The sequence below is a fragment of the Colletotrichum fioriniae genome (genome assembly GCF_027942845.1).
Source record: "Colletotrichum fioriniae strain IMI 355084 chromosome Unknown scaffold_10, whole genome shotgun sequence".
In the NCBI taxonomy this organism is placed as follows: Eukaryota; Fungi; Ascomycota; class Sordariomycetes; order Glomerellales; family Glomerellaceae; genus Colletotrichum; species Colletotrichum fioriniae.
The window spans coordinates 1997285-2021340 of record NW_027076846.1 but is presented as its reverse complement, the minus strand read 5'-3'; the positions used below and the strand labels follow the sequence as shown (position 1 = coordinate 2021340).

The window sequence follows — 24056 nt, the reverse complement described above, 5'->3', positions numbered from 1 at the left end:
ACGCAGGATGACGGAAACCAACTCCTGGCATGGGCTCTGTCCAACGTTAGACGCCAACGTCTTGACTTTGACTGGTGGCTGTGTGACGGTGCGAAGAATCAACCAGTGCCAGGATCTCATGGGACGCAAGATCCAGTGATGAACCACAAAGCCTTGGCTGTCCTCGAATCGATTCAAGCAAACAAAGGAAGGAGATGATGGTCTGAGGTGGTGAGGAGAGAACAATGGAATTCTTCTTTTATATTGGGCTAGTTCTCTCCATCCTCCATGTTTCCTCTCAGAAACCACGGAGAACAACATGGCCAATGGAGAGATATACTTGTCTTTAGTTCGAGGAAAGGGAGATTTCTGCTAGTGCTGCCCCCGGGTTATCCCAGTCTGAACCGGTACTTGGCAGACAGACATTCCATCTTCGTTGGAAGCAGTCATCCTGGCCTGGGTACCCGAACCCTGTGCTGCGCTTTGGGGTTTCTTGTCTGTGCCAACCAACACATCCGCTGGTGAGTCGGCCGAATGGTCGACCGGACATGGTATGGGGTCAGCAACGATCTGGTACCGAATACCCGCAGTACATGCGGCGCCAAAGAACGTCGCAACGCAAGAGGTGTGATGCAGCTCATTTACTATTAGATCGTGCCATTGAGCTCTTCCCCCTTGTAGCATCGTAAAAATGACAGCCACCATGTGGGGTCCGGCTTGATGCAAGTTTGTTTTGGGCACAGTCACCTATCGCGCGCATAAGCTCTTTGGCTAATGTTGGGTCGATCAAGACAGCTGCTATCATTATCGAGTCATCCGAAAATATGTGCCGTGAACCTGGTCATTGGAGGCTGAGATGTAAGCTGCGGCCCGGTAACAGACAGGTTTCCTCCCTTAAGTTGCTTCGAAGCCAAAAGAATGAGCGAACAGGGCTCCAATTTTTTTTCGATGATAGCCAGAAAGGCTTCCCTTTTCGACTGGCTCGTCCCGATCCGGAGAGGGAGCTAGGGACACCATTGAGAACAACGACCAGGGACCAGTGGTTTCTCAGATGGTCCATGAACAGCTGAAAGTGCTGATCAAAATCCGAATGCATTCTGAGCCTTTGCCCTTGATCATTTACAGCCAATGGCAGGTTGAAGTGATAGAATCGAGGGGAGCAGGCTCGGACTGAGAAAGTTCCATAATAGACCCCTGCAGTAAGTTGGTACGATGCTGTGCCGCTGTACGCAGCATGCACCTCCAACACATTGTGAAGCCTGGGATTGCGGGTGGTCGATACAAATTGGCGTCAGTTGAGAGAAGCCGCGGAAGACAACATCCACTAAGCGCGGTGCTGGTAAGCCACGTCAACCTGTCAGAATGACAGAAAATTCCCCAGAGAAGCGCCAGTAAATACCACAGTTCGAGCGACGAGCAGATGAACAGTCGAATTTGGCCCAGTCTCGTTTCAAGCCCTGTCCTTGTAGATATGTTGCGGCTGTCCGTAATAGATGCGAACGCTTACCACTGGCAGTCCCTCCTCGTGAAGATAGTTTGCGCAATGTGGCTGCGGCAGTAGCATACTTAGAGCTTGGAAAGGACCACACCTTCCTGCATCAGGGCGGTGCGGATGCTATATCCATCATCGCGCTCGGCTGCAGCAGCGCGCAGCCGCGGGTAGTTAGGAAACCAATGAGACCCGCGTGACATCCGCAGGTTTGGGGCCTGTCTTCGGATGGTTGGTCGGGGAAGCTTCTGGTGCAGCCGTCTAGTACCAAAGTTGGTGGCGCTGCAATCGATCAAGTCCTTTTGAAAGAGAAGGTGTCGTCTACTTCGGACATGTCTAGACCGGACAGGTCATCGTCGAAATCGTCCAGTGCAGGTGCCTCCATCTGCGTCTCATCCTTGCCAGTGGTCATTGTCAAATCATTGCGGTGCGCGTCTTGCCATGGGGCTACGGACTCCTCTGCTTCCGCAAGTGATGCCATGAGATGATGCTTGCTATCTCCCAGCAGGAGAACGGCAGAATCGCCAGTCCAGTCGAGCCACGATGCTTGAGGCTTTCCCAACACCTTGGCATCGGGTAGCTGCCCTCTAAAGTGAACCGTCTTCGGGCCGTCGGACAAGGGGTCCCAGACGAACACCAAACCTGCGTAATTGTCTCCCTCGCATGTAACCATGAGCACTTCGCGCTGTTTTGGGTGCCAGGAGAAAGCCAAAATTTGACTGTGGAAGATGAGAACGGCGCGCAATTCAGATGACGCCAAATCCCAGACCCAAACAGTGCTTGGCCAGTCCTCCAAGGTAGTAGCCAAGAGACTGGATGATGCATCAAAGACGGATAAAGTGCGGGCTGGCTTGGTATCGACAGTGCCGTTGCTCGCTCGGCCCGGGGCAGATACAGACTGGGTCGCGCGCGAAAAGGAGTGCTGTGAACCTGATTGGGTCGTGGCGATCTCCTCTTGCCAGATCTGTCATCCTCGTGTTAGTCTACGCCAAAATTATTGCTCAAATATAGGTTGTGTTACCCACCTGTACGGTATCCCTTGGAGCGATGGTTGCAGGATGTTCGAGTCTCATCGACTCGGCAGCGGACTTGGTTTCTAGAACGCATACACTGCGAGTGTGGTCGCACACTGCAATACGAGCGCCGTCCGGGCTGACTTGACAGTGCTTTACCCCCGCGCCGAGTTCGTAATGCTTCTCCTCGATGGCCCAGGGTGAGGGTCCAGACCACGTCTTGAAGAGGTGGCCGTCGGGCGTGCAAAACAGGATTTTGTGTCCTTGAGCCGCAGACTCCCACATGAGGAGCCAGCGGCCGTCTGGGGTCCAGGCCAGTCCTTGAGCATCAACAGTATCGGGCTGCCAAGAGCGAAGGACTTGTCGCGTCTTGGGATGGTGAACACTGGCGATATCTTTACCGGCGACACGTGTGAGGATGGCAAAATGCCCTGAGCCGGGGCGAAGTGCAAAGCCACGAGAAGCTACACTAGCTTGGTGGAATTTTGGGTTACTGATCTCAATGGTTCTCGAAGTGGCCAGGTCGAAGATGGAGAACTTAAGGCCGTAGGATGAGCACATGAAGATCTCGGTATCGGAAGCGCCAAACTGAACAAAGGTGGGCTTCAGATTAGGGGTTGCGGGGTTTCGTATGACGCCCCGATAGCCTGGACCCGAAGCCGAGTAGATCAGAATCTGGTCAGAGAAGCAGGCGAGAATGCGCCTTGACGAAGGTGACCATCGCAAAGCGTATGCAGGACCGACATTGGACGGTAGTTTGACGCTATGAATCGTCTCGAGGGTTTCGACAGACCGTACACTGATGCTGGTGGGCGACAGGGTTGCAATCAGGTTACCATCAGGACTTGACGCGCAATGCGGCGATGCTGTCGATGGTAAGCCTCGGGGAAGAGAATGGATGAGAAAACGTTAAGAGCCTTACATTTGAAGATCCTTGAAAAGTGCATGATGCATGGAGTTGGGAAGTTGTGTGTTGGGAGACGTGAGTGTGATATGAAGCCCAGGTACGGTACTTTACTTTGGTCAGGTATGATGCGTATCCGTACGATACCTATCCAAAGGCGAGCCTGGCTTGTTTAGGAAAGTGAGACAAGGTAAGTGAGGTCTACCGAGTGTTATTTAGGGAAGTATCAAGGGACGGGTGGTTTTGCCGAAACGAAACGAAGCAGGGTTTCTTTTTGGTCTTTGGGTGAGGATGAATTGGGCAAGCGTTCCTGAGTCTCGGCAGCGGTGGAGTCTTGAAGAAAAGCCGTTGTTACAATGAAGGAAACAAGGTGCTCGTCTGCATCGTTGTTGTTTACATTGATTCCTGTTTGAGACTAGCGCGGGGCTCTCGCCTGTGTAGCACGAGGTAGGTAAGGTAGGTAGGTACCTTGCCTTGAAGGCTTAGTCAGGTGGTGCTTTCTCCAGTGTCCAGTGTCCGGGCTCTCTCCGGCTCCATAGAAGTTGCCGGCCGGACGATGATGGGAAAGAACGCCGGGAACCAATCACCACTGCCCTATTTCGCCAGCACCTCAAACGCCGCCGAACCCCGCCAGAGTCCAGACATCCTTCGCCCAACTCCGTCGGCCCCGGTGACCTGTGCTTGTGCTCGTGCATACGCCCTTCAGCGGCACTGAGCGGCTCTTTCCCCCCCTCACTTAGTCTCACTTTAGCTGTAGAGTAGTCGCTTTAGTGCTGTCCGATGTCTATCAACGGGCTTACCTCACTCACAAATAGGTAATCGCCACGCTTCTGCTGACTCACAGTGTCACATATCGCATCGTCGTGATAGCAATTTCACTCCTCACTCTTGATCGAATCTAAGTTTCATCCATCTCATAGCCTCCATTTTCATCTTCTCAACATTCATCATCACATGTCAGTGTTTGTGTCAACCATGGGAATGAACAGCGTGTGATTATTCCTCTTTTCTCTTTTCTCGGAGCGCGTCTCACTCATCGCCTCTCACATTTCCTCATACTGAAATAGAGCGTCATGAGACACAGCATATCATGGCCTCGCACTGCCTTGCGCAGCAGCGGCCAACTATCACAGCGATGCAGACCATCACAGTCGGCGTGCATCCCTCACACGCAGAAGCAGACGCAGAGGAGGTGTCTGAATGCGGCTGCCGCTGCAGCCCAAGTCACACCGAGCTCCCAGCACCAACCACTCACCACCCGCCACCGTCTCATCAAGGATGCGAAGCCTTTCTCCGACTTCCTCACCGATACCTTCCACCGCCAGCACGACTACCTCCGCATATCCGTCACAGAACGCTGTAATCTTCGCTGCCTCTACTGCATGCCCGAAGAAGGCGTGCCGCTCTCCCCGACAAAGGAACTCCTCACCACCCCGGAAATCGTCCTGCTCTCCTCCGTCTTCGTCTCCCAAGGGGTCACCAAGATCCGCCTGACGGGCGGCGAGCCCACGGTGCGCCGCGATATTGTCCCGCTCATGCACCAGATTGGCGCTCTCCGGCCCCACGGCCTCCGCGAGCTGTGCCTGACCACAAACGGCCTCTCCCTCCACCGCAAGCTCGACAGCATGGTCGAGGCAGGGCTCACCGGCATCAACCTAAGCCTCGACACCCTAGACCCGCACATGTTCCAGATCATGACCCGGCGCAACGGCTTCGACGCCGTCAAGAAGAGCATCGACCGCATCTTTGCCCTCAACAAGGCAGGCGCGGGCATCAAGTTCAAAATCAACTGCGTCGTCATGCGTGGCCGCAACGACGCCGAGATCGGTCCCTTTGTCGAGATGACGCGCGATAAGGACGTCGAGGTCCGCTTCATCGAGTACATGCCCTTTGACGGCAACAAGTGGAACAAGGGCAAGATGCTGGGCTACGCCGAGATGCTCGACGTCATCCGCGAGACGTACCCGACGCTTGCCAAGGTTGAGGACCACAAGAACGACACGAGCAAGACGTGGCACGTCCCTGGGTTCGCGGGCAGGATCGGCTTCATCACGAGCATGACGCACAACTTCTGCGGGACGTGCAACCGGCTGCGCATCACGAGCGACGGGAACCTCAAGGTGTGCTTGTTTGGCAACACCGAGGTCTCGTTGCGGGATATCCTGCGAAAGTCCAACGGCGGCGAGCCCATTGACGAGGCGGCGCTCGAGGCGATGAAGCAGATTGAGATGGACCGCCGGCAGGGGCTGGCGGACGCCGGGAAACCGCTGGGCGCGGCGCTCAACGAGGCGGAGCTCCTGGACGTCATTGGTATGGCTGTCAAGCGGAAGAAGGAGAAGCATGCGGGTATCGGGGAACTGGAGCACATGAAGAACAGGCCGATGATCTTGATAGGTGGGTAACCGCGGCCCCTTTTCTCTCCTACACTCTTGGTCCACTAGTTCTGAGGGAAGGATTTGCCTGTTTGGTTTATTTGCATTGGGACGGCGTTGGATACCAAGGGGATGATCGCGTGGCATGAACGCTCATAAGGAGGATTCTATACGGAACGTATATATAAGTATGTATGTGCACATGAATGGAAGGCTGAATCAATAGTTTATCTAGATTCTCAGTCGCCTCAAACTTCTCGTCTACCATCTCCCACCAGGATCTCCAAGCCAATGTCCATGAGTACGCCTCTCAGCCAGACACCTCCACGTCGTCCTCTAGGCGTGCCAGGGGTACCCATCCACCTCCTTTCCCCAACACCACATCATCACGCTCAACTCAGACCCTTCTCCTCAACCACCACCTGCCGCCGCAACGACAACTCCGACAAGAAGAGCAAGGCCAACACCGACAAAGAAAACAACACACAAACCCCCAAACCATCCCTGACGCACATCTCCCCCACAGGCTCAGCCCACATGGTCTCCATCGCCTCCAAAACCCCCACCGCCCGCATCGCAAAAGCAGCCTGCACAATAACCTTCTCCTCCCCGTCCCCCATCAACCTCATCCGCGCCTCCCAGATGAAGAAAGGCGACGTCCTTGGCACGGCGCGGATCGCAGGCATCATGGCCGCCAAGCGCACGCCCGACATCATCCCGCTGTGCCACCCGATCCTGCTCTCCCACATCGGTGTCGAGGTCGAGCCTGCCAGCGACTCGGAAGACGAGACGGTGATTTGCGTCGAGGCGACGGTCGAGTGTGAGGGGAAAACGGGAGTCGAGATGGAGGCTTTGACGGCTGCCGGGGCGGCGGCGATGACGGTGTATGATATGTGTAAGGCTGTGGATAAGGGGATGGTTATTGGGGGGTTAAGGGTCGTGTTGAAGGATGGGGGGAAGAGTGGGCGGTGGGAGATGCCTTAATGTTTGTTTTTTTCGTGAAAGATCTTCCTATAGTTCGTTATGGCTACTGGAAGGTGACAGGTTGGGAAGTCAATAACTCATCTGATGGACATGGGAGACGGTGCTTGGTGTGGCTAGCTTCATACTGGAGTAGACCAGATCCCAATCTGAATAAAACTCCAGTACCTTTAGATAGGAAAAGTAAAATATCAAGGCGCAGTCTCAAGTCGATTGCGAACAAATACCACAGATGGCATTCAGAAAGTAAGTTGAAGAAGAAAGAGAAAACCCTCCCTTTAATAATTTGATAACGCATCCCGAACCTAACTGTGTCACCCAACATCTCAAGCACCACGATAGAAAACAGACCTTACGCACCCAGACTAATTTGCATCTAAACACCTCAAACATTTCCCCCTCATTGAAAAGAATAAGACCGTGCGCAGTAACAGCAAGACCACACTCCCAAGGACTCATGGCGATCACGGTGGGACGACTCGCAAGGCAGAAGTGACGAACAAGTCAAGTCAACGGCGCATTGCCCCCCCTTTCTCCCTACATCAAAGGACACCCCGTTCAAGAAGCGACAAGATCTAAGACCCAGATTTCATGATAGACCATTCACTACCAAGCACCTCGCTCTCAAAATGCATTCGTTGTGCAATACGGCCAGGATCAGCACGACCTCTACGAGGTGGCTGAGAATAGGCAATCACCTTACAAGGTCTTTGCGTGCTGGATTTCATTCTATCGCTTTGTCTAGTCCGAGTGAGCGAATGGCTTCACCGGATTTTGTCGTGCTCTTGCTAAGGAGCAGTGTAGACCAACTTCAGTAAGTGTTTGTGACTCAGATATGAGTGATATACCTTTCAGTAAACACTAGAGCTAGGATTTTGCACTTAGAATCAGCACACCCTGTTATTTTGGATGTCTTTTGCTAGCTATGTTTGTATCTACATAGGCAAGTGGTAACATCTCAGCCGAGAATGGGTGCAGATGAACCGGCCAACGTCCATTGCTTTCTTGATTGAGTAAATGTGTACCAACGTTCAGTCGGGAGATGATAGGACAGCAAGCTTAAATCGTTATGAAGCCAAGGTCTTTCTCAACGACCTTACTTAGATCTTTTTCCTTTTGACCAATCATTCTGTAGGGCAGCGGATTTTAATGCTTGGATGCTGGAATGCTGGAATGCTGTAAACCATGACACCAAAATGTGACAATTTGCTATGGGAGTTGGGTATAGCTACAATAAAATGTACTCCACCAATCTCTCTCTCTCTCTCTCTTCTCTCTTCCATCTTTTATACAACCTTACTCCAGCCTTCCTCTCTCTCCCTCCCTCTCTCGTCATACATCCTTTCCATCCACAGTACTTCCCCCACGTCTACGAAAACTCAGCCTTAATCTCCTTACCAATGTTCATCGCAATCCAATCCGCAATCGCCATATTCGTAATCATGGGGTTCACCCCACTCGCGCTGGGGAACACACTCGCGTCCGCGACAAACAGGTTCTCCGTACCCCAGACATGGCCCTTGGGTCCCACCACGCCCTCGTCCTCGTTGGGCGCCATGCGGCACGTACCCATCTGGTGCGCAGACGAAAAGATGGCCACGGGCGGCGCGTTGCCTATCCGGCGCAACTTATCCAGCCACGCGACGAACTTGGGGTCGTTGACGCCGTCGAGGATTGCCTCGTCGCCGCTATCTGAGGCCGAAGATGACGCGGCCGCAGTCTCCTTCTCCTTTGAGGGAGGCTCGGCGTGGTCTTCCTTGACAAAAGGTTCGAGGCCGGGCAGACCGGCGTGGATCTCCGTTGCGCCCTCAACGTAGCATATCTTGCAGAGGGCGACGACGCCCTCAAGGGTGTTTGCGCGATCAAAGTCGGAGACGACGTAGTCAATGCGGGGGCGGCCGGAGATGGGGTCCGGGTACACGCGGCCCGGGTCGCGGTCGCGGGTGAGAGAGATGAAGGCGCCAAAGTGGCGGAAGCGGAGCTCGCTAAGCTTGGCCTGGAGACCAGAGTGCCATGGCATGCTGGACAGAATTGCATAAGGCTGTGAATGTGTTAGTGAACAAATTGGCTTGCAAAAGTTAGAGTAAGGACGTACAATCATGCAAGTAGGTTCCAGCTTCACACCGTGGCCAGCATTGTCGAGGTCCTCAAATGAGGAACAGTAACTCGTGATGATACCGCCTGTTCTCACTTCACGTCAGCAACCAGAACATGTGGATTCGCGATGTGGTTTGAGTAACTCACCCTCCCATGGCTTGCAGTCCTCCTTCCAGTAGCCTCCTACAAAGTTGCAGGGATGGACGTAGAGATTGCGGCCGAGGTGTCGATTCTAGACGTGACGTTAGCAGAGCGGACAAGTAAGCGCGCAATAGAGAGACGACATCGTCTACTCACCGTCAGGCCACTCCTCAACAGCACCAAGGGGCTCGAAACTGATCCAGCCGACATAATGACCTTCTTGGCCTTGATAACAACCTGCCGTGTGGTCCGCTGCTCCAAAGGCGCGCTGGTACTACCGTTGGCTCCCCTCGATACCCATTTTCCAACTACGCCTGTCGCTCGCTTGGACCCGCTGGACTCGTCAAAGGTGACCTTCTCAACCTCGAAGCCCTCGATAAACTTGGCTCCAGATCCCGCCGCCGCCGGCAACCAGCTCACGGTAGGGCCCTGCTTTTCGGTCGACCCACAGCCGAGATGACACTGCCCGCAGTAGTGCTCCATTCCGCCCGTGTTTTGCGGGGCCGTGGCGGCGTGCCATCCGAGCTTCCGAGACCCGTCCAGCAGTACTTGGTTACGGTGGTTGTGGCGGACCTTGTCGGCACTGACACCCATGAAATCGCAAACCTTGTCGAGGCAGTTTTGGAACTGGGGCGAGGTGAAGAAGGGCAGGCCGCGCTGCTCAGACCACTCCTTGCGGACAAAGCCTTGCGTTTGGAGACTGACACTCCAGTTGACGGTGCCGCCGCCGCCCCAGCAGCTGCCGGCGACCATGTTGAGCGAGTTGTCATCACTGGTGATGAAGCCTCCGTTCTCGTACAGGAACGAGCAGCCGGCATCCTGGGACATCGGAAGCTGACTCGGTGTGTAGTAGTACGACTTGTCGACAACGAGGACCTTGTGACCTGCTTCGGCTAGGACCTTGGCAGCGACTGCTCCTCCGCAGCCCGACCCGACGATGACAACGTCGGTCTCCACGACGGCTGGCTCACCAGCAGACTCGAACTGCATAAAGTTGAAGTCGAAGCCCTCGCCGTGCGTCTGGAAGTCCGGCATGTCGGTATAGTCCGTCAACTCTATGAACAAAGGATTGGTCTGCACGGCGGCCTTTTGCGCCAGGAGACATATTGACTTTGATAGGACCCTGATTGTGGGGAGCCTGGACGTCTGCCAAGCCTTCAAAATCTGCTCACGAACTTCTATGGGTTGAAGGTGAACTGGGGTCCAGTAGCCGGTGAGAAACAACGTGCCAGCACGAGTGCTGTCAATGTGGTCAGTTATGGTTCGTTCACGACGAACATTTAAGTGAAGCATCGTAGTGGCGTTCATGATCCATCACTCACCCAAGAGCGCCCATTGCGCCACCGAGTTGACGTTGTGCGCCGGACGGCAGGGCCGCAAGTGTCCTGGTGATGCTCTCGATGAATTTAGGTTCCTTTGCGGGGTTATGCGCCATGTACTCCTGGAACTTCTCCTCGGAAGGCGGCTTTTTCATTGTGTTCTGGGCGAGTTGGAGCGCGGCCGCATATTCGGCATCAGACACTTTGATCTGGCTTGTCGTGTCCGTGAGAGTCGCTGGTCGTGAGATGGGCGGGAGGACCGCCTCGAGCAAGGACATCAGAACGGTCCATTGAGTCTCGTTCCAAAAGTCGGTGGTCGGCAACGCCGGAAGCTGAAGCTCGACGGCGGTGCCGGGAATGGTCTTTGGCAAAGTAGCCATGATGAAGCGGATTGAAGCTTGATGGTAAGTAAATACAGAGAGATGAGAATAGTAATCAAAGAATCCAGGTCGGTGGTACAACGCGATACAACGTAGAAATAGCTCGGAGAAGGGGTAGAAGAATAGTGACAACAACAAGGTTACGCAAGGTCGGATGAGGGGCAGCTTTGAAGTTAGCTATAGTCCCAATTGACACATGAGCGATGAAAAGGCACCTCGGAAGCTCATGCCTCGACTGATGTCAGGATGTGTGGGAAGGCAACGGGAAAACGAGTCGTCGTTGGCAGCCCCCTGCTGCTCGCATGGTGGTGCTGCAGGGGTTCGTGTTTGCCATGGATGCGGGGTCTGTGCGACGAAGCATCTCAATGGATCTCTCCATAGTCATCTCCTCTCTCTCTCTCTCTCTCTCTCTCTCTCTCTCTCTCTCTCTCTCTCTCTCTCTCTCTCTCTCTCTCACACACACACTCTCTCTTTCTCTTTCGCTCTGGCTGTCTCCTCAGGCAGATGGGACCCTATTCCCGATCCGGTGTGCTATTGGGGTGGTCAAACATTCAGTCAACCGCCAGCTTCGCGGCTAAAGATTGGACGCTACGATTAGTTCTGAACCGTCTCTTTGTTTGTGGTTGCAGAATCCCTCAAAGAGGAGTCTCGGACCTATGATTCCCCCAACCGGACCTGGCCAGCAGAGCTGTCAATACCATAGATGTGCAGCTTACTCTTTGCATTGGCGGGGCACGGCGCTACTGAGCGGCACTTGGGCGCATGTAACCCTCTCAACCCGGGCGCGAGTGGCGTAGTGCGGGAACGGGGAATCGAGAGAAGCTGCTTGATGCGGGGAACGGGGACTTTGGCTCGATAATCACGGGGCCTCGTCGGAACCCGATAGTTTCTTCATCAGTCGTGACCAAACAAAAGGTCCTTCCGACACCATATTCACGGTATCCCACTGCATGAAGCAACACCAGAATGGGAGCAAAGAGACGCCCGATGCGGCATCCAATAGTCGAATGAAGAGAGACGCGGCTGCTGCACGTGTTGCCTCATGTCCAGACTTCCCAAGCGTCTGGGTCTTGAAACGACACAGCCGCGAGCTTATGTTTGTCGATATTTCAGCCACCATGGCCCCAGATGATGGTCAGATCATCGGATCCGCCCGTTCACCTTGAAAGTGCACAGCGACGCCAACAGGAATGATGCTGGGTTGACTGCTGCAGATCGTACGTTACCGTGGCTTGGGGTGAGATTCTTAGATTGTGGGGCAGATCGATGATGCGTCTCATCGATTCGGCCGGGAAGCATTGAGCCTCGGCTCGCATGGACTGAATGAAACGGGCAAGAAAACACACATGTCTCTCAGCTGGCCTTATTATGAACTTGTTTAGCGGGAGGCCATCGGATGATTCGTTGGCATGGCCACGATCTTGATTCAGAGAATCACAACTGGCATTGCCAGAATCAAGCGTCTGCAAAAGTTGTATGCCTCATAGGCGCCAGACTGATCGTCACGGACCCGATGTTGGGTGACCCGCCGGCTCTTCCGTCTCAAGCATATCCGCTCCAATCCATGGCTGGCAACTTGCAGACACCCGGCGCCGTGTGCTGTGCCGAAACATGAGCCAAGGCACCGGTTTCCGGTCCGGCGCTAGAGAGAACGGCGCAGCCCGGCCCCAAGGCATCCGGATCCGACTGCCGGTGGCGCATCGGACCTACCTCTTGGCAGCATCAACTGCTCCGGGGGTCTGCGAGCCCGGGCGAGCGGACATGTAAGCGGCGAATCGACCTGACACTGACAGCAGGCGGACGTGGCCCGGTGGGTATGGTGGCCAAAATGCAAGATTGGCTCCCCCTCAAACCTGCAGCCACAGGCCGCGGCTAGACCAGACGTGGACACTTTTCAGGGTCCAGCGGCGGGTCTATCCATCCGTGCAAGGGGGCCTGGGTGTCATCTGGCGATGGGCGGTCTGGCGGCCAAGAGGGTTCAAAGGGGAAGCTGGGGCCGGGGTTTGCCTTTGAAGCCGAATTTGTTGGGGAAAGGAAACGAGAACGACTTGAAAAATGCATGTGAGAGTCGATCTGCGAAGAATTGTTGACTGAGGGCGAACAAGGCGCGTAAGCCAGCAAGCTCTTCCTGGTCGGCTGATTTCCGTATTGTAACTGTGGTAGGCTACTGTGAGTACGAAGATGGATTACTGGAGTGCTTTGTAGTAAGTGCTAGTGTTGACTGTACTGTAAAGAGGCACGAGAGATACACAACAGACTGTCGTGCGAGTGTTACCACCAACGCATTATGTCATATTTGTGTAGGTTGAGACTCCAAGCTGAGGCTTCAACGTGTACCAGTGATTAGTGCAAGGAAGCCTTATTGTTGTAAAGCAACGCACTCTTGTCCATTCCGGCCGAGTAAGCTGTCTGCTCCGAGCTCGTGTGACAATCTCATCATCGACAGATGACGGAATCTTGGTCGCGTACCGCTTTGAGAAGCACGGGGGAACCGTGAACATCAAGGCCCTTGTCACTCACATGCCAAATGATGGTCATTCAGCGGCTTCGTGATGATTAGATAACCGGAGAAAGAGGGTCCTTACCAACAAGACCATCCGTAGTCGAGAAGTGGAAATCAGAAAGAGAGGGAAGGAAAAAAAAACTTCGATACGATGAAGAGAAGATTGACAGAATTGGGCTTAGCGTTCCCCCAACAAAAAGGACGAAGGTCGGGTAGCCATGCTCCACGGCGGATGGACACTCGATGATTCGTGACGTGGACTACTTCATGCGCGTTAGTGTCCAGCACCAAAAGCCCATTGTGGCGTTATCAGAAAGCGTGTCTAACAACGGAGAGTACCTGTCGCATCCCCCACTAACCACCTACAGCGGACCAGGGGTAACTTGCAAGGAGGGTCAGCCTGGGCTTCCAGAAGGACGGCGATGGCCACGGGCCCCTGACAACCTGGCTGCAAGTTTCTAGGATGAGGATTGCGCTGCGCAGACTTGACCAGACTTGTGATTATCAAGTTCAACCCGTCAGGATTTCAGGAGTCCGGAGCCCCCGATGGGAGTTCGTCAGAGTCGGTTGTCCTTGCGGGCCCTGCCTAACATTGATCTCATGGTGATCTCTCTTGTAGCCATCGCATAACGTCCAACGTAGCGTGACCCAAGGGCACTGACTGAGCGCAAGACGGCGGAGTGCCATTGCGAGCTCTGATAATGCCAACAGAAGTGTCGAGATTGGGCCGGCGAGAGGAAGCCGTGGCCATGTCCCGAAAATAGAGTTGGGAGCTGGTGTCCAAAGCTCCCAATGCGCCATTGCCGTTGTCGGAAAGACAAATGTCTGGGACTCTGGGCTGGGCAATGGGTTCCGGCAACGTGCTCAAGCAAGATCCATGTCGCAGCTTTTCAACCGTTTCAAAGCGCCTGACGAACTGCGCGAATCGGTGGGTGAGAGGCTGCGAAGTATCGTACAGACCAGACGTACGGATACAGGGCGGCGCGGCGCAAAGACTTTTTTCCTTCGATCAACCTGCGATGCTCAATCGGTTGAACCCTTCTGGGACATTTGCTCCGGGCGTGGGAACCCGTTCGCAGACGCATTTCGGCGTTGCCATATCACCGTCTAGTCAGTCGCAAATTTGCAAGAATGGTTGTCGACTCATCGTTTTCTTCAAGGCTCAAGCTGTTGGTTTTCCCCCACCCTTGTTCTTGGTAGCTTGTATCTTTGGCGTTGCTCGGGCCCATCCTGCAAATCCCCCCATGCCTGGGGGGGACCAGGATGGGCTTTAAGGGCGGAACAAGGATGATGTCGAAAGAGCGAAAGAAGCCGAGGCAAAGAGTGAGGATTTTGGTTATTTTGGAGCAAGTTGAGCTTGGATGAGAGGATGGAACCGAACTGAACCCACCCCCATCCATCCATCCATCCATCCAGTAGTGCCAATGTGGTCGAAGCCGTTTGCCTTAACATGAACCGGTGATGGTTTTGCGGTGCCTTTCGTCCGTTGTCAAGCTTGGAGCTTTATTCATGTGTCTCTCAACAATGTTCAAGGTTGGTGTACCCAGCAAGTATCCACAGTACTAGGAGTGGAGGTACAGACGGGATACTCACGTACGAATGGATACGTACTCTGTATGCCCCGGTCTTTTGTCTCCAGACAGCTGGTCACTGGTGAGGAAGAACGGAAAGAAGATGTGCCTCTTGGAGCTTGGCAGGACCTGCTGTGTCGAATCGATGGCTGCGGATGTCAGTGGTGGAATCCACATTGAGTAGTACCTCCCGCGGCCACCCGACAAGCCGGGCAAGCGCGCACGAGAGACTTGCGACTTCAGGAAGGCGGCGAGGGCCAGGTGCGCTTGCATTTTCACGGCATTTTTGGGTTTTGCTCCGTCCGTTGTTGTCAGGTACTCCAGTACCTTACCTCAGGTACCTTACATGATGTATTCCTACGCAGGAAGGAGGACGAAGGAAGACACCTTGGATCTCGAGCTTTCGAAATGCAACGGTACCTAGGTTTACCCAAGACTTGACCTTGATTCTTCTTCTGCGTTGCTTGGGAAGTCGTGAGAGTGCATAGCTATGTGTGTGAGGTACATGAGCAGTACCTACGTGCTTCAATGTCGCATAGCATTGAGAAGCTAGTGTGAGCATGACGAGACATGACAAGGAAAGCCGCAAGACAAGACACGACGACATCAGATTCCTCATCTTCCACCAAACTCACCAGACTCTGTAGTCTGGAGGCAGAGATAGCCGCCTTGCCGTTGCCGTTGGCCGTGCCGCACCTGACACCTCTCGTTGTGCTTTTCAACTATCCGTAAGCAGAAACTTGACGTGCGTGCGCTTTTTGTATGGTCTTGACTTGCATCACCTCGTCTCGCCTCGCATCTGATCCGTTTCCTTGCCGTTGCGCCTTGGCCCCAGCAGCATTGCTTATGACTAAAGCCCGAGCAAAAGAGACAAACTTCTTTCCCGCTTTCTCCCTGACTGCTGAGTGACTCCTGATCAAGACACTCCCCGCCAGGTCCATCACTTCACCCGAAGCTACGTATCCGTACATACATACAAATATATACTTGGTACTTGGTATACCAGGGTGGAGGGGTGTTGACGAAGGGGAAGGCAAGGCACGGTATCCGTAAGGTAAGGCAAGGGAAAAAGGTGGGAGGGGAGGAGCCGCTGGTCTTAGTCTCAGCACATTATCCACTCCTCTCTCTCTCTGGGTCACTGGCACTCTCTCTCATCCAGAATTTCAACCTTCCCCTTCCCCATATTAAGACCTCGAGGATCCCTTCGCATTGACCTTGTCGTTTCTGCTGTTCTTTCTTCTCTCCCTATTCTCTTCCTCTCTCCCAAGCTCCCCCGGTACTCTTGTCTCCTTCGACAACCCCTCGTTGGAAAGGAACGTTGTCTTGGACTCTGTCTCAAGCCTCCTCTTTCGCCAGACCTCTCTGTCCAATTCCATCCAGAGAAAAAAGAGCTCCTGTCTCTCTCTCTCTCTCTCATCCTTTCTTCTCTCCCACGTTCGTCCACCACCTCTTCCGGACTGAACCGCATACCAGTCGCTCGACGATCGATCCGACTACCGTCTTTTCCACCACCGAGCCAATACCTGAGTGTGTTAGCACTACAGCTGTCAGTCTTCGTGCCGAGACATTACTGTCAAGAACGACTTTCGAACGTGCGTGCATTGTGTGTCTAGCTTGCTTTTAGCTTGTCACTCCAATTGCCGCGACTCAGCAAATTCCCCAACGCCCGAGCAATTAGCATTGGCGGGACCGCAACTTTTTCCAAAAAACCAAGCCACGACTCAATTGGTCAATTAAACTCCCCCACCATGGCCGGCGTCACCGTGCTCGGCGAGCTCCCGTCCGCCTCCCTCTTCACCTTCCCGCCCAACGGCGCGCATATGGCCATTCCCCCACCTTTCCCCGGGTCCATCGCCGCAGCGCCCCCCGTCGAAATTCCCGACAACATCTTCACCGCCGCTCTTGACCCCAGAGTGCCCATCACTATTGCCACTCTCTACGCCGTTACCGTCAAGCTCCTGAACAAGTACAATAACTCGACCAACCGCAAGCCTTGGGGAATCAGCAAGACCAAGCCCTTCTTCGCCTTTGTCGTCTTGCACAATGTTTTCCTCGCCGTCTACTCGGCTTGGACCTTTTGGGGTATGCTCGGTGGCATGCGTAGGAGCGTTGTGAGCCCCTTTGGCCCCAATGGTCTGGCTGCCACTGCAGACAGCTTCTGCCAGCTCAACGGCAACGGAGGTTTCGGTGCCGCCACCGTCTACAATGAGACTGTCGGTTACTGGTCCAGTTTGACCGGCAACAACGCTCTTGGCTTTGATGGACGCCCCAGCCGTGAGGCCACTGGCAGAATCTGGAACGAGGGACTCGCCTTCTACGGCTGGATCTTCTACCTGAGCAAGTTCTACGAGGTTCTCGACACCTTCATCATTCTCGCCAAGGGCAAGCTCAGCTCCACCCTCCAGACCTACCACCACGCCGGTGCCATGATGTGCATGTGGGCTGGTATGCGCTACATGTCCGCCCCCATCTGGATGTTCGTCCTGGTTAACTCCTTCATCCACGCCATGATGGTAAGTTTTGCGCCTATCTTGCTCAGCTGAAGTGTTGCTAATAGTCGTCTAGTACACCTACTACACCATCACCGCCTTCAACATCCGCGTCCCCATGGCCATCAAGCGAACCCTCACCACTCTCCAGATCACCCAGTTCCTTGTCGGAGCTACCTACGCAATGGCCCACTCCTTTGTTTCTTACACCGTCCCCGTGACTGTCTATACTGCCAAGAAGGGTGCCGATGCCATCACTCAGTCTTCCACCAGCACTGCCGCCGAGACCGTTGCCACTGCCGCAACAGGCGCCTTTGAGGCTCTTAAGGATATGGTCTTTGGCGCTTCTGCCAAGGTCGCCGAGGAGGCTGCCGCTGTCTCCGCCGCCGCCGCCGCTGCTGCCCCCCCTCAGCCCGGTTTCGTTGCTGAGACCATCTTCGTCACCCAGCCCTGCGTCACCACCAGCGGCGAGACCTTTGCCATCTGGCTCAACGTCCTGTACCTGGCGCCGCTCACCTACCTGTTCGTCATGTTCTTCATCCGCAGCTACATCCGCCGCAGCACCGCCGCACCCAAGGGCAAGGGCAAGGCCCGCCGTGAGAGCAACGTTACTCTTGCGGAGAAGGCTGGTTGGGACGCTGCCCGCGAGGTCAACCGCGAAATCTACAATGGTTCTGCCTCGTACAATGTCGAGGGCAGCCCCAAGCGCGCTGGTAACGGCAAGGCCAAGCACTAGAGAAAGCTGTCACGCATGGATCGGTCCTGAGTATAGGACGTAATGGGGGGGAAAAGGGACAAGGGGAATACGGCTGGAAGAGAAGCCTGAAAGAGGTCTTCTCGTGGAGGCGGCATGGGGTTTGATTCAACGGCGTTTTGAGCTGGGAAAACATGATTGGGGTAAAGCATTTGCATCACCCGGAGCGCTCTTTATCTAGTCTCGACGGTCTAGTGTCTTGCATTTCGCGCGCAGGGTAAATAGGGCGAGCCGGGTATCATCCATCCGGTGCAAGTATGTATGGTCATCATCAATATGAAATTTTACATGTTAAAGATTTTCGCGCATATCGATTTTTGTTCGAAGGGGTGTGTCAAGGTTGAATCATCGGCTGAGGAAATGTACTTGTCAGTCTTTCCGCATCCACGTCTGGGGTGTAAAGGCAACAGCATCCCCAAAATGAGGAAAAGGGGAAAAAGCCACCTCGTGTGACGACGCGGCGGCGGCGAATTATGGGGTACAGACCCGAGCTCTCGGGTCCGATCGGCCGGACCATCTTCTCCGCATTTTCGTCGTCTTCCGGATGCGGGTGGGGTTTAAACCGGAGCTCACTCCGACGCGGTCAGTAGAGGGGGTGGATATACGGATATTGAATTAGCCATGCCGTTTTCAGCTCTCCCTCTCTCTCTCTCTCTCTCTCTCCCACTAATTCAGTTGCATATCCACCTTGTTGATCTCTTGGCTATTTGTCTCTGTTTTTTCTGGGGAAAATTGTCTCTGGATGGGTGGGTGACTCACTTGTAATGTTTTCGAGTGAAACCGTACGCCGGCGTCACGCGACCTAGGAGCTGCTTGAGTCGCCGAGTCAATATGTTTGATAGATCCTCGACAGTATTTATGAATGCATGAGAACTGGAATAGTCACTGTCTGTTATCAATTAGACTAGTGCCACACACAATCTTCCTCTTTGGGGCGTGTACGCAAGGTAGTCGTCGTCGATTTTCGAGAATCGGTTTCGGCCACGATACGAGAGAGCCCTTTACGCCACTGGATATTGAAGCGAGATTCTCGCTGGATAGATCACCGGGGCATTGAGGTAATACGAAACTCCTTTCTCTTACACGCCATGTATTTCTTGTCTACTCTCTCCTTGAGTCGCCCCGAATGGTGGTACAGATTTTGAGAAGGAAAAGTCTCCCGATACGATGAGGCTCAGGAAGTTCAAAAAGCATGTGGCTGGATGTATCGAACGCCCTGCATTTCTACGGAGAGTTTGTCCATAGGGTACGCCGTTTCGTTTTCCAACTCGCGCATAACGCCCGTCCGGAATAGGCTGCTTTGGATGAATCAGGCAGAGGAACTGGGAGGAGAAGAACCAAGCGAGTCTATCTTGTGTAACCCATGGGATTGTGGATTCGCGGGGGGTGGGGGTTTCGTTAGCCCTTTGCTGATCTTTGCACGACGTCCGCTGCTTTCGTCCAACCTTGTGTGATTTCACCTACCTCATGTTCTGTATCCCATTGTGTACGCATCCACTTTCTTAGTTTAGGTAGTGCTGATCAAGGTAGATAGTAATGTTCCTTGACTCATATCCGCGTCCTACACACACGGAAATACAGCTGCCTACCTGGACCGACTCACGGCTTTCACTTAACCTCGTCATATTCGCCTGTAGGGAGCAGTCACATGGACAGTGGCCGTCTTGAAATGACCGTGGCGCGGGAGGCTCTCAAGGTACCAGCAAAACCAAAATTCCCACACCCTACTTGAAATCATTTCCTTGCCGCCACAGGCCAGACTAACAACGCTCTTGCAGAGTCATCTAGTACAGAAAGAAAAGGCGGCGAGAACCCAAGTAGGTAGACGAATCACAGTGACGCTTACGGCGATGATTCATACAAACAGGCACATACCTATATGAACTAGGCACACGTACTACCCATGCATACACCCCCCTTCATCTCGTCGTTGTCCAAGCTCCTACGTAGGAGCTAGTCTCTTAGTTCTTGTGTCCGCAAGCTCTTCGCGAGCTAAATCGAGCCGTAACAGGCGCGGGGACTACCTTACTATGGGTGTGTTTGGCCTCACCTCCTGCCCTCTCGCTCACCGTGACCGTCTCGAACTACTTCGGCTTGCTCACCTACTATCGAGGCTCCTTGGGAGTATTAGGCTCTTTTGACGCGACACCTCTTCACTCCAAGGTTAGATCGTTATAGCGCCTTCTCTCTCTTACTCCAATCCCGTGCGAAAAGTAAACAAAAAAAAAACCCCAAATCCAGGTTCCCTTGAGGGAGAGAAACGCCAAGAAAACAGCACACTACAAGTAATTATGAAAAAACAACAGATGAAGAAGTGTATGAAATGTGACCAGTCATACGGGCGGCAAGAAAAGAGACAACAAGATCATCATAGGAAACGAAAAGCGCATGCCCGTCGAGGTCCGACGTTCGATTCGATGTAGAACGCTAGGCTACCTTCGGCTCAAGAATGATGACCACCACCACCACCACCAGCATCAACCGACTGCTCACTGCTCACTACCACCACCAACGACCGACGACCTGCCTTACACCGCACACGACCTATGCTGACCGATTCTACTCCGCACAGGCCAACGACATCTGACCGTTGAGCGGTGAGTTAAAATAACGAGAGAGGTATCAAGAATGTTCCCGACGCCCAAAGAGAAAGAGATCATGACCGCCCGATGTGGGCGTGCAGGCAACAGCTGCTATAAGTTGAAAACTCCGTCGCTGAGGCCAGGTGCCTCCCCTCTACAACCTTCATTTCGGCACTTTCGTGGTACAGTGAAGCGCGCTGTTAGCTGGAAGATGTTAGTCTATCGAAGGAAGTCCTTGAACTCAACCTATACCTACCTATCTTACTTTTGGGTAGCAGAGCAAGATTGTCCAAAGCCACCAGTCGACATTGGTGGTGGTGTATTTATTCAGCAGAGTATCCTCAGAAGACCATGCATACTTCTGACGGCGAGGTGGGGACACTATGTATGAAAAATAATATCCATCAACACACGAAGATCGGTAGAAATCAACGTTCGCGATTATCGGCATATAGCGATTGCCTTAACCAAGAGATTCACTAGTCTGGAGTCCACATGTAACACTCTAACCGACGAGGTCATATTAGCCACTTACAAGGAGGACGCAGTATAGCAACGACACATATGAGGAAAGCGTCGAAGGCAAGTAAGATACGTTCCGATAATTGGTCTTTCCCCGGTAGACACGGCAAACACGCGGAATGATCGAGTGCGAACCTGTAAGCCACCAAGACAACATGGACAAGCATATCACGCCCTCAGATATACATCACAAACCATCACTCAAATCACAAGTCACCGATAAGCCAAGGTTTGCAGTCAATGAGAGTTTGCTTGCAATTGTTTGTATTGTTTCTTTCGAGACCTCAAAAGGGGTGAGAGAGGCAGAGACCGGCTGGACTCGGCCGCGCAAGCAAGGTTGGCTGCGCGCCCGCACCGTCCGGGTTGTTTTCCCCCTTCTCTCTTGCCCCCCCTCTCTCTGGATCTCCAACCCGTCAACCAATACGGTGACGGCAACTCTAAATACACGCAACGCCGATCCATGAAGGCGTTCGGCTGACTTGCTCCGCCCTCTCGTCTCTTTTCCCCTCATCTCAAGTGTAAGATAGTCATACCCCCGGATAGAGATCCGAGTACGCGGGGCGAAGAGTATGTAGCCGTCACATCAGGGTATCGGCCTTCAGAGGGGTATGCCGCTAAACTCCGTAGAAACCGGAGTGATGAAAAAATTCAGAGCCCGGTTGTATCGCTTTCCCATGAAATAACCCTTTTCCATATGCGATTGATATGGGAGGAGTTTGGCAAAGCCAAATCCGAGTCTGTGAGTATCCGTCCAACGCCACGCTGTAAATGCAAAACAGAGTCCAAGCCAATTCGGCTGGGCTCGAAAACCGAGTAGGCGTTCTATTGCGGATGAAAAGTGATAATGGGTGACGCGCAGTGCAGTCCATTAGTGGGTATTGATGTGTGTCGAAGGTGTGTTGGAGTGTTTGGTGATTTTCCATGTCTGGTGTCGTCGGGGCGGTTGGTGAGAATCGCCACCGTCGTGTGAGTAAGTCTATGATTCTATTGTTTCGCTCTTCATTAAAGGCCGTGAGTCGTAATCCGCTGGGTGTGAGGATACCCTTGTACTTTCTTTGTCGTCTCCGATGTACAGTGTACATTTAGAATGTGCTCCAGTTCCAGTCGCGAGGGACACTGGCGGCTACCTCAGGGCCCTTGGTAGGGGGAAGCATGCCGGGCATCATCGGGGCGATAGGGCTCGCGACAATGGGGCTCGACGGGGTGCCAGAAGAGTCGGAGCTCTGGTCGCTACCGCTGCGGCTGCCGTTACGGCTCTTCCATACCTTAAATTCGGTAAAGCAGTGGAAGCAGGCGCGAGCAAGGGCTCCTCGGGGGTTGTAGTTGCAGTCCTCGTCGAGAGGGATGACTTCGCCAGAGTGGGCGCCGCAGAAGATGTTGCCACAGCGGCGGCAGTGATGGCGGCGGTTGAGGGCATTGAACTTGCGCTTGCAAGTCGGGTCGTCGCACATGATGGACTCGGAGTCGGGCTATTGGGTTTTTGTTAGTTTATTATCTCAAGATGGATGGGCAAGGTGGCTAAAAGAGTGAACATACCTTCCAGTGCTTGCGGGTGGGCTCGCCAGCAACGTCGGGGAAGAGCTCAGGGTCCAGCTCGAGGTCAATAACCTTGCCACTGTCGCCAGTAGAGCGGCGCGACAGCTTGGCTCCGAGAACGCTGAAGCCGGGGAGGCTAATGAAGCTGCTGTTAGCGCGGCGCAAGCAGAGAAGATCCTCGCCGTCGAGGTCCTCGACCTTGGGCGCGCGCGGCTTCTTGGAGTGGTGCTGGTTCGGGCGGAGGACGGCGGGCACGTAGACAGGGCGAACCGACTCGGTGAGGCACGACTTGGGCGAGGTGGGAGAGCCCTCGTGAGGGGTGCTCAAGGGTGATGTGCGGTTGCGGAAGGGCTGCGGTTGCGGTACGGTTTGGAAAGACTGGGATCGAGTATGTGTGAAGTGAGGGCGGTCCTGGGGGTAGAAGGAGGGGCCGCGCTGCTCGGCGAGGGTAGGCATTATGAGGTCGGTTGCCATTGTGTCGAATTCAAGGTGAAATCAATCTGTAGGTATTGTTGGTGTGTAAGTGAAGCTTGGCGGTGAAGGATGCAGGGCGTCCTAGGTGTCCAAGGCGCTCGATTGCTGGAATTCGAAAGGGCGTGCGTGGTTGATTTCTCGTGAGAATCGATGATAGGAAGCAACGAGTTATTTGTTGCGACGGAGTGTTTGGTGAATAAAAGAAATAAACGAGACGTTGTTGTGGCGTCGCGTTTATTCGGGAACGCGTCGTATTAAACTTGGTGTAAACCGTGGATGGAAGCGGTGCCCAAGAGGATCGTAGAGGTATTGGGTATAGTTGTGGTTGTATTGGTCGGTGGTTGTCGGTGTAGAGATAAGGATGCGCTGTGCCACCAAACGAGGTCGTACTTTTTGGATTTGCTTGTGAATGTGAGGTGTAAGTGAGGTGAAGATGACCTGATCGGGAGTGGTGAGTGAGTAGGCAATCGCAGCAAGATAAAGATGCGTGCGTTGCGATGGAGGGGAGCGGATTGGTGAAGTAGTTTGGGCGGGATGCTTGGGGTCTAAATGGATGGGACGAGACTCGGTGGTGCGGTATGGGGGCGTGAGGATGAGGGCCAGCAGCCTTGAGGGCGATTCAGTCGGATGGAGGGGTGCGCTGTAGAGGGAGTACGTACACTACCTACCTACCTTATGGGCGGTGGGTGGAAAGGGAAGGGGGGCAGGATGCGGGAGCGGGTTCCCTATTAGATTTATTCCTGCGGCAATTGGCGGAGGGAGTTGCCCGCCCTCTTCCTCACTTCCATTGCCAGATCATAGGTACGGTACGCAGTAGGTAGGAGACGACGGTATCCGTACCGACAGGAAAGAGAGTGAGGAATGGGAGGGGGGCGTGTCTCTCATTCACCCTCTCTCTCTATCTTCTTTCGCTCTCTCTCTCTCTCATTCTCGTCGTCTCTCTCGCCTCT

The 24056-nt window shown here is 53.9% G+C and overlaps 6 protein-coding genes across 6 annotated transcripts; 3 read left to right on the top strand and 3 right to left on the bottom strand.

Annotated features, from left to right (window-relative positions):
• Window positions 1-1760: 1760 nt before the first annotated feature.
• Window positions 1761-3227, bottom strand: N0V96_008567 (uncharacterized protein; the record flags this gene model as incomplete). The annotated part of the gene is made up of 3 exons (XM_065758374.1): window positions 1761-2432; window positions 2494-3128; window positions 3200-3227. The coding sequence occupies 3 exons, from the start codon at window positions 3225-3227 to the stop codon at window positions 1761-1763; spliced, it is 1335 nt and encodes a 444-aa protein (XP_065613129.1).
• A 1231-nt stretch (window positions 3228-4458) lies between these two features.
• Window positions 4459-5787, top strand: N0V96_008566 (uncharacterized protein; the record flags this gene model as incomplete). The annotated part of the gene is made up of 1 exon (XM_053197851.2): window positions 4459-5787. The coding sequence occupies one exon, from the start codon at window positions 4459-4461 to the stop codon at window positions 5785-5787; it is 1329 nt and encodes a 442-aa protein (XP_053044639.2).
• A 267-nt stretch (window positions 5788-6054) lies between these two features.
• N0V96_008565 (uncharacterized protein) lies at window positions 6055-6741 on the top strand (the record flags this gene model as incomplete). The annotated part of the gene is made up of 2 exons (XM_065758373.1): window positions 6055-6058; window positions 6098-6741. 2 exons carry the CDS (start codon window positions 6055-6057, stop codon window positions 6739-6741), a joined length of 648 nt encoding a protein of 215 aa, XP_065613128.1.
• Window positions 6742-8107: 1366 nt separating this feature from the next.
• N0V96_008564 (uncharacterized protein) lies at window positions 8108-10675 on the bottom strand (the record flags this gene model as incomplete). Its single annotated transcript, XM_053197850.2, has 5 exons — window positions 8108-8779; window positions 8834-8919; window positions 8983-9067; window positions 9133-10216; window positions 10299-10675. The coding sequence occupies 5 exons, from the start codon at window positions 10673-10675 to the stop codon at window positions 8108-8110; spliced, it is 2304 nt and encodes a 767-aa protein (XP_053044638.1).
• A 5822-nt stretch (window positions 10676-16497) lies between these two features.
• Window positions 16498-17974, top strand: N0V96_008563 (uncharacterized protein; the record flags this gene model as incomplete). The annotated part of the gene is made up of 2 exons (XM_053197849.2): window positions 16498-17262; window positions 17315-17974. 2 exons carry the CDS (start codon window positions 16498-16500, stop codon window positions 17972-17974), a joined length of 1425 nt encoding a protein of 474 aa, XP_053044637.2.
• Window positions 17975-22178: 4204 nt separating this feature from the next.
• On the bottom strand, window positions 22179-23106 carry PIB2 (Zn finger protein; the record flags this gene model as incomplete). Its single annotated transcript, XM_053197848.1, has 2 exons — window positions 22179-22565; window positions 22633-23106. The coding sequence occupies 2 exons, from the start codon at window positions 23104-23106 to the stop codon at window positions 22179-22181; spliced, it is 861 nt and encodes a 286-aa protein (XP_053044636.1).
• Window positions 23107-24056: the final 950 nt, after the last annotated feature.